The 17,019-nt window shown below is 43.7% G+C and overlaps 1 protein-coding gene across 1 annotated transcript in view; it reads left to right on the top strand.

Moving 5' to 3' along the window:
- The window catches only part of mybbp1a (MYB binding protein 1a), a 68,802-nt gene that overhangs the window by 40,486 nt on the left and 11,297 nt on the right, over positions 1 to 17,019 (top strand). The window contains exons 22-24 of the mRNA XM_033045941.1: positions 1,685 to 1,816; positions 6,091 to 6,159; positions 16,210 to 16,323. Coding sequence (XP_032901832.1) covers positions 1,685 to 1,816; positions 6,091 to 6,159; positions 16,210 to 16,323 — 315 coding nt within the window. The remainder of the gene's footprint in view (positions 1 to 1,684; positions 1,817 to 6,090; positions 6,160 to 16,209; positions 16,324 to 17,019) is intronic.

The raw sequence follows: 17,019 nt of genomic DNA, 5'->3' as shown, positions 1-17,019 counted from the left end.
GAGGGGTAACTTTTTCACACATAGGGTGGTGGATGTATGGAACAAGCTGCCAGAGGAGGTAGTTGAGGCTGGGACTATCCCATTGTTTAAGAAACAGACATGAATAGGACAGGTTTGGAGGGATATGGTGTGGCTGGGACATTGTTGGCCAGTGTGGGCAAGTTGGGCCGAAGCACCTGCTTCCACACTATCACTCTATGACTCTAATGCAGCAGATGAGATTTAACATCTTGTTCAAAAAAAGAGCTTCTGGCAGTCTTGACAGTATAGTACAGAAGAATATCTTGTACTGTACTGGAGTGTTGGCCTGCTGAAGTCTGGGGTGGGACTTGAACTTTAACCTTTTGACTCGGAGACCACTACTCGCACTGTTTTGGTGCAAGCAAGCTCAGTTTCCTAAATGTGTCTGTTATGCGGTGCTGCTGGCTTGCCTATAATAAGGAGTCTGCTCCAAGAAAGGCTCTGCGAACTAATGATTTGGTCTTTCTTGCCCAAGTGAAGGTTGTGACATACACGAGTCTCCATAATTTGGCGCCATTTACAAAAAGTCCAAGGTCCGGTCCACGCGCTCGATGTATTGGAACAGCTCCCGATCCTGATTAGCCCCAGGCTGCTGCCGAGCCTCTTCTGTCGCCCTCAACCGGCTAGGCCTGCGAACCGACATCCCTCTCCTCGCCGGCTTTATCCCCTTAAGTTCTCCTGGTAATGTCTGAAGATGGGTCCTGATCCAAAATGTCTCTTATCCATGATGCCAGAGCTGCTGAGTTACTCCAGCACTTTGATCTCCAAAGATCTGTAGCTTACCTTTGCTGTTCCAAACAGCTTGCACACTGCAGAGTGTGGAATACCCAAGTGTGTTGCACACATGAGTGACCAGGTTTCCTTACTGGCTGCGCTTCAGTCTTTTCTCCAAATAAACGTGTAATGGATGGTGAGCAATTAACTGCATGTAATTGTCATTGTCATGTAATTGCTAGTTAAAGCCCAGTTGTAAATCGGATAATGTGGTACAACATGCTCACCTGTAACCCTTGCCTCGCCATCTGTCTCAGTACAAGTGGGGGTGTGGGTAGACATGCTGAACAGGGTTCTATCATTTACTGTAGGAAGAGGGAAAGCCAGCTCACTCTTTAGGGGAGGAGCCACTGCAATACTGAGAGGGCAAGGATATTGACCATGTCAGTCAACTAAATGCAATTGGCGGCACAGTAGCGCACCGGTTAAGTTGCTGCCTTACCGCACCAGAGAGCCGGGTTCGATCCTGACTGGGAGATGTCTGATGGGAGTTTGTACATTCTCCCTGTTTCCTCCAGGTGCTCCAGTTTCCTCCCACATTCCAAAGACATGCAGGTTTGTGGCTTAATTGGCTTCTGTAAATTGTCCCTAGTGTGTTGGGCAGTGTACGGGTGATCGATGGTCAGTGCAGACTGGGTGAGCCGAGGGGCCTGTTTCCATACTGTATCTCTAAACTAAAGAAGTCAATTGGCTTGGGAAGGGGAGCAAATGGGGATGAGGCTGGAGAACTTCCTCATCCATTAATACATCAATTGATGTTGGGGGAAAATGCAACTTGTTTCGTCAAAAATTCAATGTAAAAATAATTATTTTTGATTTGCATTTTTCCTGGTTCTATTAGTGGACAATCTGGTGTGATCAGATTTAACCTGATGTCCATTTGTTGCAGGTTGATTCATTCGGAAACATGGATATGAAGAAAGTGACTGAACTTTATCAGGGGGCCCTGACGCGGTTTATGACCAGGCGGAAGTGTTCCCTAACCGGATCCATGTTCAGTAATCTCTTCAGTCGTTTCCCGGTAAGTGAAAAGGAGCTTGAATTTTAAGTAAAGGTGTGCTGCAAACTATGCTGTGAAAAGAATACTTGGGCTTAGTGAAATGTTTCCTCTGCTCCCTGTCCATTCCTCCCTCTAAAAGTATCGATGCCTATGACGGGCACATGTTTGCATGACTTGCTGCCTATTTGGTGGCGGCGCGACTCACTGTTGCAGCGGCCCCTACAGCCTGTCTGTCTTTTTTTTATTTTTTGTCTAGTTAAATGTAGTTGTTTGTGTTTTTTAATAGTGTTTTTAACTGTGTATATGTGGGGGGAAGGGGGAAACCTTTTAAAATCTCTTCCCTGTACGTGAGACCCGACCTTTTTCCTGTCGGGTCTCCGTTGTCGTTGGGGCCTAGCACCGTGGAGCAGCCTCCAGCCTGAACGACCTGGAGGCTCCAGTCACGGAGCCTGCGGAGCTACGGACTTACCATCGTGGGGCTGGCCGGCATCGGAGCGTGGGGAACGGTGGTGACTCGCTGCTGCGGCCCGACCATGTAGTTCGGAGGCTCCAGCTGCAGCCGCAGGTCCGGTGGACTGTCGGGGTATCGGGAGCTCGCGGGTCCGGGTGGAGAGACCGCTTTCCGGAGCTCCCGCAACGCGACTTCTCTAGCCCGTGTCGCGGGGTTGGAACGTCCCGGAGCGGGGCCGTACATCGCCCGGCGCGGCTTTAATGGCCGTGGGACATTCCAGCGCCCGCCGGGGGCTCCAACTTTGTGACATTTAGACCGGGAGCGGGGCCGTACATCGCCCCGCGCGGCCTAAAATGGCCGTGGGACTTATCATTGCCCGTCTGGGGCTTCGACATCGGGAGAGATATGGAGATCAGGGGAGAGAAAAGACTTTGCCTTCCATCACAGTGGGTTCACTGTGATGGATGTTTTTGTAAATTGAATTGTGTGTATGTCTGTAGGATATTGTCTTTGTTTGTATGGCTGTGGAAACGGAGTTTCGTTTGAGCCTCACTGAGGTTCAAATGACATGTAATAAATATTGAATTGAGTTCATTAATTACCTAATGACCAAAACTGTGACCAGCCAATTGAACACAGGTTCAGTTTTCAGGCTTTGTTTTGATTAGCCGGTCTAGGTGCTTTATTGTGCCTGAAAAGCACACTGTTTGATATGGAAGTAGACTGATAATTATGATATATGAATGGGAAAGCCCGCATTGTCTAATCCCATCCTAGTCTGGACCAACATGCTTTGTATGTCTGCAAGTCCCAATCAATGGAGATTGGGGCAAAAATTAGCCTGTCATCTGATTCAGGATGGGTTACCCGAACTTGGATCTTTCTACTTGATTACTTTGTAATTGGTACCTTTATTGACTCTTGCACCAAACTGAGCCTGCTCATGATCAAACAGGGAAGATATTCATAATTCATAATGCATGCTCTCCAGTTTATGATGCAAGAATCCATTTGATCCCAACAGTTCAAGAATGTGTCCCTTCCCCATATCAATACATAGATTTTTCAACAGTTCAATGGTCCTTTATTATCACATGTATCGAGCGAGGTACAGTGAAATTTGATTTACCATACAGTCATACCAAAAAAAGCAACAAGATACAAAACTACATAAAGATTAAACATAAACAGCCACCACAGCGGCGCGTGAGAACCCCTAGGGCACACAACATAAGCTGAGGCCCACAGCCATCAGTCCAATGTTCAGGCCACACACACTCTACTTCACTGTGATGTGACCAGAGTTGTACCGACCGCTGTTGTTCTCTCTGCAGTGCCTGTCCGCCCGAACATTCAGAAAGCCGTCCACACTCGCACCAGACTCTGGGATGTCCCCATGGCGCGATGTCCCCGCAAACACCAAGATCACTGCACTCATGGCAATCCCTCCGAGTCCCCACCAGCGCAGGCAGCACGTCCATCTTGCTTTTCGGCAACCTCACATTCTCCACTGTGATGGAAGACAAATAACTTTTATCTTCTTCCTCCTTTTCCCCCGCGGTCGGGGCGATCGAAACATCTGCAGTCGGGGCATTCGAAGCTCCCGCACTCTGTGATCGAAGCTCCTGTAACAGGGCGATCGGAGCTCCTGCGATCGGGACGGTCGAAGCTCCTGTGGTTGGAGCTCCCACAGTCGATCCCTAACAAAGGGACCACCAGCTCCACGATGTCAAGGCCACAGTGCAGACGGAGATACAATACAGAAAAACTTGCATCTCCGTCAAGGGAAGAGATTTTAAAAGTTTCCCTCGACCCCCTCCCCTCCTTAAATACCAGTCTACTTCAAAGAGGTTCCTGCCTTGGCTGCATAAATATTCCATGTGGTATCTGAAGTGTAAGTGCATCCCATTGTGAATCTGCCTCACACCATGCTGTCCATCTGTCCTCAGCCTGACTGTGAACATACTGTGGAGCAGATAATTTGCAGTAAATTTAGACGAACATCTTGTCAGCGGAAATTTGGTTTGTGCAGATTAGCTTGATCAGTTTCTGTAAGATGCACGGAGGACATAGAGGAAATGTGATTGTTGCTTTCTACAAAAATATATACTGACTCCCATTGTGCAACCTTTTAATACAGTAAGACTAAGTTTTCCATTCTCCTGTTTTTTGGAGATCCTGATGGTTTAGGGTCTGGCTCACTTGATTCTGTTTCCTGGGTACCCTTTGAAATCATGGGTGTCCTAGTTCTGCACTCGTAAGCTCACCAAGGACCCCATTCCATACTTTTAAGTTTACTCATGTGTAGTATCCTGAGCCCTTTTAATTGTCCGGCACCTTTTCCTGTCCTTTTCAACTCACTGGGGCAATGATTCCAATGCACTCTTTAACCTTTTCTTGATTCACTGAAATTGTTATTATATAGTCATTGACTGGTAAGGAGCAGATTTTGTTTTTACAGTCATTGATTTTGTCTGTGACGGGAAAATACACAAAAATCACATGATATGGTAATCACACCTTCACAGTATAGTTGTGAATGGCATGAAAAACAAATAAAACTGATATGAATGAACAATTACTAAAACTGGAGAGGGAGAGAGAGGAAACTAGTTCTGCTTTTTGTAGGAATCAATGTATGTACATATGTTGGATGTTTGAATTTAACATTATGGGAACTGGTTCGTATGTAAAGGGCCTGTCCCACGAGCATGCGACCTGCATGCGGCAAGCGCGACCAAACCGGAAGCGGGGGCCGCGCGGAGGTTGAGTGATCCCCGTACAGGGCCAGTCCCACCAGCATGCGCCTGCATGCGGCGAGCCCGACCAAACCGGAAGCGGGGGCCGCGCGGAGGTCGAGTGAGTGACGTGAAGTTGGAGCGAAGACCGCGGGAGGTTCGCACATGGCGTACGGCGTCAAGATGCTGCGTACGGCGTCAAGACGCTGCGCACGCCCGTCGAGGCGGTGCGTACGGCGTCGAGGCGGCTGCGGGCCGGCTGGCCGTTACCGCGTGGAATTTATGAACACGGTCAGTTTTTCGGAGCCCCGCGCGATGTCGAGACCAGCTCCGCACAACTCCATATGGCTCCGGCGATCGAAGTGGGACCAGCCACGGAGGCCGTACGGCTCAAGCGACCACGTTAGGTCGCGCTTGCCGCATGGAGTCGCATGCTCGTGGGACAGGCCCTTAAGTATTCAGTAGACCAGGAGCCAGTGATCTCCCTTTACTAACATGTGGTACATTAAACATATATTTGCATTTTAACATTAATGTTTATATTTTGAGAATTAATAAAGATGTATAAAATCATGACTGGTTTAGTGGGGTAAACAAGGAAGTGGCTCGCATCAGCTGATAGATGAAGAACCAATTAGAATACATTTATAATGTTGGCCCAAAGATATGATGGAGTTAGACTAGTGTGAGAAAACATTTCTCTCTCGGGACAATCGTGATTCGCTGCATACGCAGGTGGTGATAGTACAGTCAGGACTTTCAAAACGGAATTGGATTAAAACTTTGCAGAGTTTTGAGGGAGGAGCAAGGAAATGGGATGTAATGGATTGTACTACTAAAAGCCTTTGTAGGTGGGAAGGGCCACCTTCAGTGTTACAACAATCCCATGACGGGAGCATTTTACTGAGAGCTAGCAATATTTCTCATGAGCCCAAGCCCGTCCAGAACTGTGCAATTACCTTCATGGTATGTTGACGGGCAGTTCCATTGCACGTTTCCAGTACAAGATCTACTTGCAACATCCTCAATATGGCTCTTTCTATGCTGCTCATTCTGTTCTCAGACCCTGTCTTTAGTGTATTCATTGTTCTCCCCATCTATTTCAGGTCATGTGTGAACGGCTGTTGCCACTTGCCATTGTGTCCATAACTGATGGAATCCGAGAACACCAGCGGGTAAGAAACGATACATTCGGGCCCTCTCACTTTGTTGAACCGTAGCAGATTTTATTCTAATGAAGCCTTATGCAGATTTGCTCCCTGGTCAAACGATAGGAGGACAACTATTTATCACAGATTGGGAACAGTTATAGTTTCACAATCTTTCAATGTGGAAGGTGCTGTTTTACCATCATGCCCATCCCATCTCTCTAATTGTGCCTACTAGTCTTCATTTTCCTGGTGGGCTTTCAAATTTATCCCTGTTGAAATGATTGTGTTTCCATCATATTATCAATTTACGAAGTAAAATAGTAAAATATCTACGTTGGCAGCTTGCCACCCTTCCCATACTGTCAAAGGCTCTTTAACACTTTATTAATTTCCCCCTTGATCACTGATCTAAAATGAGCGATCCCAGCATTACACGATGCAAGTAATTTTCTTCATCATCCATTCTCCCTTGGTCTAGTCTCTTCCCAATTACATTGGTGACGCTTCGGATGATGTGATCTCTGCCACGTGGACAGTTCTCACATCTATCCTCCTCCATCAAACTAATTTCCTCATCTTTTTCCTCTGCACACTCTCATGGGCATGCTTTTAATGTATGTTGCCCACGATACTTGATTTGAGACTTTGAGACTAATCAAGTACCTTATAATGGTTTATGTTTCTTTTTTTTTGTGTTTTGGCATTACTGGCAGGGCCAGTATTATCTATCCCTAAGTACCCTTAAGAAGATGAGGGTGAACTGGCACCTTAAACAACTTCAGTCCTTCTAGTAAAAATATGCCCACAGTGCCATTGGAGAAGCGGTTCCAAGCTCTTGACCCAATGACATATTTCCAAGTAAGGATAGTGTGCAACTTGGCAAAGCTGCACTTGGTATTGCCAAGCACCTGTTCCCCTTGTCCTAAAGTGTGCTTCGTTTTTGGTGTGCACTGTAGCCGCAGTTGCAACTGATGGAGGGAATGAGGATGGTGAATTTGGAGTCAGTCTTGGATAACGTAGAATATTATTGAAGTTTCACTCATCGAGGTAGATGAAGGGTTTTATATTTTCATTTTCATTCCAGTTGTGGTTTGGATGATGGAGAGACATTGAGGGTTGGAGAAAGCTCACTTGCCAGAATGTACCCAGTTTTTGACCCACTCTTGTGAGCACAGGATTTATGTGGCTGTTGTAGTTGTTTCCATTCAAGGATGGTGAGGAGTTGACGACGGTTAAAGTAATTGTTTACGCAGGATAGGCAGTTGGTGTCACTCTTGTTGGAGCTTGGGTACTTTGTGACATGAAATTATCACTTATTAGCTCATGCCCAAATATTGGCTCAGTCTAGCTGCTTACTTTGTTGAGCCACAAATTAATTTGAACTTTGTGCGGTTATTAACAATTTTATGATGGGAGTAAGGTTATTGATTTAGCAACTGATGATGGTTGAGCTCAGGACATTGCCCTGAGGAGCTCGTGCATTGATGATCTGTGGCTGGGATGATTAAACTGTAACAACCACAGCCAATTTGCATTGTACAAGGTTTGATTCCGTTAAAAATGTTTTCATCTGATGCCATTGTTTTACCAGGGCTTTGTGATATCACACTGTGTCAAATGATGTCTTGATGTCAAAGGCAGTCAAGTTCACCTTGCTTCTAGAATTCAGTTCCTTGGTCTACTAATAAAGCCTACGGTCCTATATAGAATTAACATAAATGATAGATGAGTGAGGAATATTTGATTGAATTTGCCACCTAGCACATTCTAGTGGTGATAACAACTGCGGCCTGGCAATCTTCAGCTGCTAATTCTTCATTTCTTGACTGGTCCTCCTGAATGTTTGTCAGTTGCCAGCTGGGTTCCTGAAAGACTGTGCTTATTGGAATAAGGCATTGAGCTGCGTAAAACCTGGGATACCAGGCCTGATCAGCATGAAACCTATTTCCCAAGGGATATCTCAGTCTGAGGAAGGATCTCGAGCTGAAAAGTCACCTGTTCCTTTTCTCCAGAGATGTTGTCTGACCTGTTGAGTTGCTCCATCATTTTGTGTCTATCTCAAGGGATATGATCCAGGATGCTTGGACTCGGGGTGTCAAGGCAGGGTGACCTACTTCACCACTCCAATCTGTGCATCTTATAAATCGTACTGGTTCAATAAGCCATGCACTTTCAAGTTATTGAGCTCTCTTGGACTTCCATGGTGTACGTAATTATTGCTACTATTAAAAGGGAGAGGCTTCATTGTTACATGTTCCTGAATGTAGACTGTATTTACCATAAATAGCAATCATACATAACTGGGAGTGTTTCATTCCTTCCAAGAGGGAACCTGCCGATCAAAGCATTGTAAGAATCAAGGAGCCCAATTGTAAACATAAGAAACAGTTCATCTCATGACTAGACAAATACACCTCTTAGTAAACATTGACTTTTATATTTCAGGCTCTGCAATTAAACCATCTTTCTTTCTAATTTTAATCCTAGTTCTAATGAAAGGTCAAAGACTTACAACTTTAATTACATTTTTCACCACAGCAGCTTCTTAACCTGCTGAGCATTTGGAGCAATTTTAATTTGGAGTCACATGAAATTCATTTCACTGCACCTTATGTTCAGTTCTGGTCACCCTACTATATGAAAGATGATGTTCAGCTCGAAAGAGTGCAAAGATTTACAAGGACGTTGCTTGGACTTGAGGGTCTAAGCTATAGGGAGAGGTTGGGCAGGGTAGACTTTATTCCTTGGGGCACAGGAGGAATGAATCCAGAGGAGGGAATCTAGAACCAGAGGACATAGATTTAAAATAAAATGGGAAAGATTTTATAAGAACCAAAGGGGCAATCAAGCTGCCAGAGGGCCGACACTATAATAACATTTAAAAGAGATTTGTACAGGCCAAACAACTGCCACTAGAGGAGATGGGCATCTTTGTTGGCTTGGGCAATTTGGGCCGAAAGGCCTGATTCCATGCTCTGTGACTCCATGAATGAAAGCATTGATTGAATGCAAAAAGACTAGTAATTCCTTGGAACAACTGAAGAGCCTTTTTTATTTTTGATGCAATGAATTATCTCAAATGTATTTAGAGCATTGACTGTATTTGCTTGTAGTATGATGTAAAGTTAAACCTTGCCCTTTGAAATGTGCAGCTCTCGCCTTTACGCATTTTCCTTTTTCGCTTTCGCAATTGGCAGTCATGTCATTGCCTGTCTACACCCTGAGCTTCCTAAACCCATTCATCTCTAACCTGCTGCTTAATATCAATTTCTCTTCCTTACTTTTCTCACTGGACCTACTGTCTCCATATTGGTTCAGTTCACATCAAATTTCTGTCAAGCACCTTATGAAAATATTGACAATTCTAAAAGAGCTAATTATAAGTCTATTGTAAGTGATCACACATCTAAAATTAACCCAACTTCTTTCACTCTCCACCTTAAGAAAAAGGGGTAAGCCATATAGAACAGAGACGAGGAAACGCTTTTTCTCACAGAGAGTTGCGAGTCTGGAATTCTCTGCCTCAGGAGGCCGGTTCTCTGGATACTTTCAAGAGAGAGCTAGATAGGGCTCTTAAAGATAGCGGAGTCAGGGGATTTGGGGAGGAGGCAGGAACGGAGTACTGATTGCGGATGATCTGCCATGATCACATTGAATGGCGGTGCTGGCTCGAAGGGCCGAATGGCCGACTCCTGCATCTATTGTCTATTGTCCATTCTTGAGCATATATATGTGCATGTAGCCACACCCCACTCCAAAATTCCCTGACTAAATCTAGAGATGGATCCCAAAAGAAAATGAAAAAAAAAATGTTGGTGATTATTAGCAGTTCAGCTCTTAGATATGCTCAGAGAACTATCTTCAATAACATTTGTGAAATATTCTGTTATCCTTCCTCCAGTAGGTTGCTATCTACTAGTAGACCTAACCATATAACAATTACAGCATGGAAAAGTTGTGTTTCTCAACCATAGCCACTCTATGATTCCTTTGTTATCCAGGTTTGTGGCTTCATTCGGCAGTGTAATCATTTTGTGCTTAATTCATTCGTGCTGAGGTTGCATAACCCAAGAGCATGCTGAGCACAGAGAACAAGAATACGGCTTTTTGCAAGTTCGTTTCATAATGTCTGACTAAATAGCCACATTTTCCTAGGTCACCACTGTTTCCAACTCTGGATTCTTGTGGGTTTTAAAGTGATGATCCTGGATGACAAAGTGATGGTCCTGCGTTAATAAACTTTCAGTCAGTGTTCAGATGTCCTTCATCCCGCTGCTGTGACAAACAGCAACAGTACACCACAGGAGGCATGTATTGGTGTTGTTTGTGTTTAACAGCATTTTGACAATGGCGCATCTTGTCGGTTCCCTCTGCCACAGTAAAGCTGAGAAGGTTGTCTCAGTCTCTGCAATTTTTTATTATTGCATCTACCTGGTACTAATCAGTTAATGCATGTCTGCTAGTGATGTGAGATGTGGGCTATTTTTACCAGCTCCCTACTGCTGAGAATTCCACTTTAGATATGGGGCTATAGTTCCCAGGGTAAGATTGAAGTCTCAAGTCATCTGATCATCTGTAATCTGATAGATATTGCCCCCTATCATTTCTGCCCAGTTTTAAGATGACTCTCCTACCTACTTTCTTCCACGAATGGACTTTGATGCGTTAATAAGAGGGATTATGCTTAAATTCCTGTCACTGCAACAAATCAGAGTATGTTCTAATTAGCTAACCTTATTAACTATCAAGGGACATCAGTGCTTTAATATGTAATCATGTTGTGCCACTGTTGTACTGCAAATATATTTGCAATTGTACATCACTTGTCCACTAGGAGGAAACCAGGTATTCTATATCCTACAGCATGCTTTCTCTTAAATGATGTTGTTGAATCAGTCATTAAATTGAACCTGGTGCTGTACAATTTAATGCTTCTGTACTTCCTGCCCGATCATAACAGCGAGAAGGGGACCCGGATGATGAGGTTCCTTGTTGATAGATGTCACGGCCTTGATGCAGAGGCTCATGTAGATGTTTTCAATGGTGGGGAGGCTGTGTCTGCCATGGACATGGCTAAGTCCAATGCTATTTGCAGCCTCTTGCATTCTTGTGTGTTGGAATTGCCTTACCAGACCATGATGTAGCCAGTCGAGATACTCTACAGGATATCTACAGGAGTATTTTGAGATTTACTGAATCTCTTTAAACTTCTAAAAGTGGAGTTGCTAGCATGCCTTCTTTATCATTATACTTTTGTACTCTACCCAGGACTGGCCGTGTGCAACATTAATGTCCAGGAATTTGAAGCTGCTAACTCACTTCACTGCCAACCCACCAGTGAAAACTGGCCTTTTTTTTGTTTCTTTCCCCTTTCTGAAATTGCTGATTAGTTGCTTGGTAGACACAAAAAGCTTTGGTTTAAACCAGCATCTGCAATTCCTTCCTACCCACTAGTTTCATGGTCTTGTTGACGATGAGCGGAAGTTGTTGTTTCGACTGCACTCAACCAGATGTTCAATCTCTCATCTGTATGCTGACTCATCATCACCTGTGATTTGACCAACAGCAATGGTGTCATTGGCGAATTTATAGTTGGAATTGGAGTGTTACTTCGCCTCGTAGGTGTAAAGAAAGTAGAGCTGGAGGGTTAAGCACGCAGCCTTTAGGAGCACCTATGCTGATCGTCAGTGTGGAGGAGATGTTACTGATCCACACTGATTGAGGTCCTCCGATGTGGCCATCCCTCTTTCTACTGTCTCTCCCAACACTGTGACCCTACAGACTTAGTCACTAACTTCCAATTAGTCTGTCAAATCAATATTTGGCAGATACTTAGATCAGGTAAATTATCATTCATAATTACCTTGTGCATATGTGCATGACTACCTTTTATAGCCAAACTCCGATGACATAACGCTAGACACAAAATCCTGGAGTAACTCAGCGGGACAGACAGCATCTCTGGAGAGAAGGAATGGGTGACGTTTCGGGTCTGAAGAAGGGTCTCGACCCGAAACATCACCCATTCTTTCCCTCCAGAGATGCTGCCTGTCCCGCTGAGTTACTCCAGCATTTTGTCTACCTTCGCTTTTAAACCAGTATCTGCAGTTCTTTCCTACACATCTGATGACATAAATATCTTGGTTCCATCACAGTTACCTAATTATTATTAACGTAAGGGGAAAAAGCTCAGTCAGATTTGCTAATTATATGCTTGGCATCCTTCCACTTCAACACGGGCATGTGAATCTGTGCAGTCATGCTGCATAATTCCTGGCTACCTACCTGTGCGCGTATACCTTTTGTACGGTATACAAAAAGAATGCGTGCAGTTATTTGAGTACGTGAGTAACCAGGAGTTAATCTGGCTCAATTGGAAACGTTCCTAAAATGTATCTAAGATGAGCTCATGAGTAATTTAGTACTTACTCCCTTTTCTGCAATTAGAACATAGATCAAAGCACAGGTTACTTTTAACTTAACCCTTCATTTCCTTCTGGTACCTTGCTATATTTATCTTTAATTCATTCACTTAGTTTTATAGAGTCATGGAAAGATTAGGCATGGAAACGGGAAGATCGTGCCAAAAATCTGTCATCATTTACACCAATCCCACTTTTTATTCTCCCAATGTTCTCATCAACATTCCCAAGATTATACCACTCATTTACAACATACAGTTAACCTATCGATCCATATATCTTTGGGATGTGGGAGGTAACAAGAGCACTTGGCGAAAAAAAACGCAGTCACGGGAAGAACGTGCAAACTTCACATGAACAGCACCCGAAGGCAGGATTGAACCCTGGGTCACTGACATTGTGCAGCATTTGCTTTACCAACTGCGTCTATTTTGTAAGATACAGTGCCCTTCATAATGTTTGGAACAAATAATGGATGGGATTTATATAGCGCCTTTCTAATACTCAAGGCGCTTTACATCGCATTATTCATTCACTCCTCAGTCACACTCGGTGGTGGTAAGCTACTTCTGTAGCCACAGCTGCCCTCCGACCACCACCAATCACTCACACACATTCACACACAGGCAAAGGTGGGTGAAGTGTCTTGCCCAAGGACACAACGACATTATGCACTCCAAGCGACCCATCATTTATTTATTTGCCTCTGTACTCCACAATTTGAGATTTGTATTGGAAAGAACCATTAAAGAACAATAGTCTGGTTATAAAATGTGCTGGAACCATCTGTATTTGCAATGAAATCCACCCCAATATCTTCAATGTTCTTCACTTATTTCATGACTGTTACTGACACCTCAGGAAGACAGTTATTACGTTCAACCTATGTAGCTAAAATACCCAAAAAGCTGAGAATCAATTATTTTCTGATAACTGAATGATGCAGCTGTTATGATGTAGTAAAAGCAAGATGAAGTTGAATATTCCATGTATTGCTGGGCATTTTCATCAGGGTGCAAAGAAAATTTGCTGTATCACTTTGAACGGGTGAATTGAGTCCTGGATGGGAAGATAACATTAACCGAGACACACTTTTTCTTTCTTTAATTAAACAGTGCAATTTCAAGGAAAGTAAAATTACAATAAGGACGTAAAATCAGAACATTTGCTTCATAAATGGCTCCAATCTTCATCTTCATACCTCCTCTTTGTGATCTCCCAGATAGCTATTAATTTTGGTGGCATGGGGAAGTGCAAGAACAGAACAGGAATGAATGGGTTAATTTCGGGTTGGAAGGCTGTGGCCAGTGGTGTGTTGCAGGGATCATCGCTGGATCCCCAGCTATTCCATTTTGCAGGTATTACTGGGAAGATGTAATCTTGATGTGTCAAACTCACACAGGTATATAATTGCAAATGGGACATGAACTATGTCTTTATTAAAGTCCATCATATCACAGGTGGGCATCCGTGCAAGGTTTGTTGTTTCTAACAGACTTTGGTAGCAAATTTGGAAATCCTGTGTGATGCTGAACCCACCCACATCTTTTAACCATTAAAAGAGGTGGGGCTTAATTGTTAAAATAGTTCACAGGAGTGCCTGGAGGTTACAAGCAATTGCAAGTTGCCACCAGACTATTGAGAGACATACAGTCTTTACATATTTTTTGTTTCTGTAGGATATTGACTTAAAAATAAATTTGAATTCCATCCATTCCAGTGAGATCCTTGTTGCTGAATCAAGAAGAGCACTAATTATTATACATGTTTGTTGACTTGGTAATGGCGATGGCCATTTAATGCAATCAAGAAGTTATTTAACAAAATGAGTGTGCACAGTTTTGGGGATAGTGTACTTATATAAAGTGGCATGTCAAATTTTATTTGTATCCTGATCCTGATGAAAATCCTCACAATCTAGGGTATGTTATTTAAACTTCCAATTACTTTTACTTCATCGTGTAGTAAAGTAATTGCCAGAAAAAATAAATGTTTTGCAGCTTGTTGGGTATTTTAGTTTGTTATGCTGCCTGACCTGCTTTGTATTTCCATACCTGTATAGCATTTGGGAGTGACGTTTCTTCAAGCCATTGTTTTTGTATAGTTTATGTCCATCTGAGAAGGCAGGTGCAGCCTCACTTAATAGTCTTGATAGCACTTCAGATATTGCAAAACTTTCTCAGTATAGTTATCAAATGGTACCTGTATCCTGTGTTCACCTTAGAATGGGGTTTAAATCTCCAGCCTTCTGAGGTAAGTAGAGCACCACTGATCGGCAAATACTGCCATTTTCTATTTACATTTTCAATTGGTAGCAACTGCACTAGTTGACTTTAACCCTGCCAAGACCAAATTGTAAATAGCAACAAAGTTGGACACAAATCGATGGATAAACGCAGCAGGACGGTCAGGCAGCATTTCTGGAGAAAACGAATGGGTAACGTTTCAAGTCAGGACACTTCTAGAAGGGTCCCGGCCCGAAACGTCACCTGTTCTTTTTCTCCAGAGATGCTGCCTAACCCACTGAGTTACTTTAGCACTTTGTATGGTATAAACCAGTATTTGCAGTTCTTTGTTTTTGTACTTGTTTGGTCAATAGCAACATATGTTGATACAATGTTGTGTCTCACTCAAACCACTGCCAGTTATTAATCAGTTGGTAACACTCATTTCAGTGAAACTTCCCTCCTGCAGTGGGATATTGGTTTCCATCAAATAATCTATGGCTTTCTTGAACTGTGCTTCGACTGGTATGTGTGGCATGAGTGAGAGAGACGATTTATTTTAAACAGCACCATAGACTCGATGGTTCATTCACAAAGTTAGTAAATAATTGCCTGGCTTTGTCCTGCCCCCACCTCTTTTTTCATCCCCCTGCTTTTTCATCCCCCTGCTACAATGAGACTGAAGAAAGGTCTCCTATCCATGTCTTCCAAAAATGCTGCCTGACCTGCTGAGTTATTTTAGCACTTTGTGTTTTGCACAACATACTAGCATCTGCCGTTCTTTGTGTCTCCAGCATATATCTCATTATCCAATTATTCTGCGCAGGGTGAAGAGCAAGAATGTATTTACAAGGAGGATAATTATATAGCAACAGAAACATACAGCAGCAAACCTGATGGAATAATCATGTGATGAGCAAAGATCGAATTGTTTCATAAGTTTAAATACAGTGCCCTCCATAATGTTTGGGACAAAGATGCATCATTTATTTATTTGCCTCTGTACGCAACAATTTGAGATTTATAATTGAAAAAAAATCATGTGTGGTCATAGTGCACATTGTCAGATTTTATTAAAGGCCATTTTTATACATTTTGGTTACACTCGATGTTAGACCGCAGTGCGGACGAAGATACGGAAGAGTCGCATCTCCGTCGAGGATAGAGATAAAAAGTTCCCCCATGCCCCACATAATACAAAACTAAAGATACACTAAAACATACATTTAACAGCAGACTAAAAACAGCAAAAGAAGAAAAGGACGAGACAGATCGTTGGCGAGGCTGCCATTGAACGCACCACCTAGTGGTCCTGTACTCAAGTTTTTACTCAAGCACCCTTGAGGAAGGGATGTGTGGGATTCTTTCTTTTGATGAGAGCTTTTGATGTGGTCGCTGCATTTAATCAATCTTTACCAATTTTGCAGGGTCAGGCCTGCTGTCTCGTCCTGCAGGCTCTCCAATCCCAGGATGTGAGGCAATCTTTCCCAGGCGACAAGTGGAACGAGCTCATCACTGAAGTTAATAGTCAAGTCACACAGGTAATTGAATTCCTCAAACCGTTGATTAAGCAAATAACAGAAACCAAGATGTACTCGGGTACGGTTCATCAGAATTTACTGTTGTAGCAATAGTGAATCTCATGGTTTACTTGTAAATTGGCCTGCAACGTGCAGTTACTATCAGGACATGTTGCTCTCCCTGAGGCGAAGAACATTGTCATTTAACATCAGCATTACGCCCTAAGATGATGCTGAAAATTAAATACTACACCACAAAATGAGGGGAGACAAAAATGCTGGAGAAACACAGCGGGTGAGGCAGCATCTATGGAACGAAGGATAGGTGACGTTTCTGGTCGAGACCCTTCTTCAGACTGATGTGGGGGGTGGGGAGGGGGGGGCGGGAAGAAGAACGGAAGAGGCGGAGACAGTGGGTAGTGGGAGAGCTGGGAGGGGGAACGGAAGGAGGGAGAAAGCAAGGACTACCTGAAATTGGAGATGCCAATGTTCATACTGCTTGGGTATAAACTACCCAAGCGAAATATGAGGTGCTGCTCCTCCAATTTGCTGTGGGACTCACTCTGGCCATGGAGGAGGCCAGGACTGAAAGGTTGGATTCGGAATGGGAGGGGGAGTTGAAGTGCTGAGCCACCGGGAGATCAGGTTGGTTAATACGAACTGAGCAGAGGTGTTTGGCGAAGCGATCGCCAAGCCTGCGCCTGGTCTCACCGATGT

The sequence above is a fragment of the Amblyraja radiata genome, chromosome 28 (genome assembly GCF_010909765.2).
Source record: "Amblyraja radiata isolate CabotCenter1 chromosome 28, sAmbRad1.1.pri, whole genome shotgun sequence".
Lineage (NCBI taxonomy): Eukaryota > Metazoa > Chordata > Chondrichthyes > Rajiformes > Rajidae > Amblyraja > Amblyraja radiata.
This window is presented reverse-complemented; position numbering and strand designations above follow the sequence as displayed.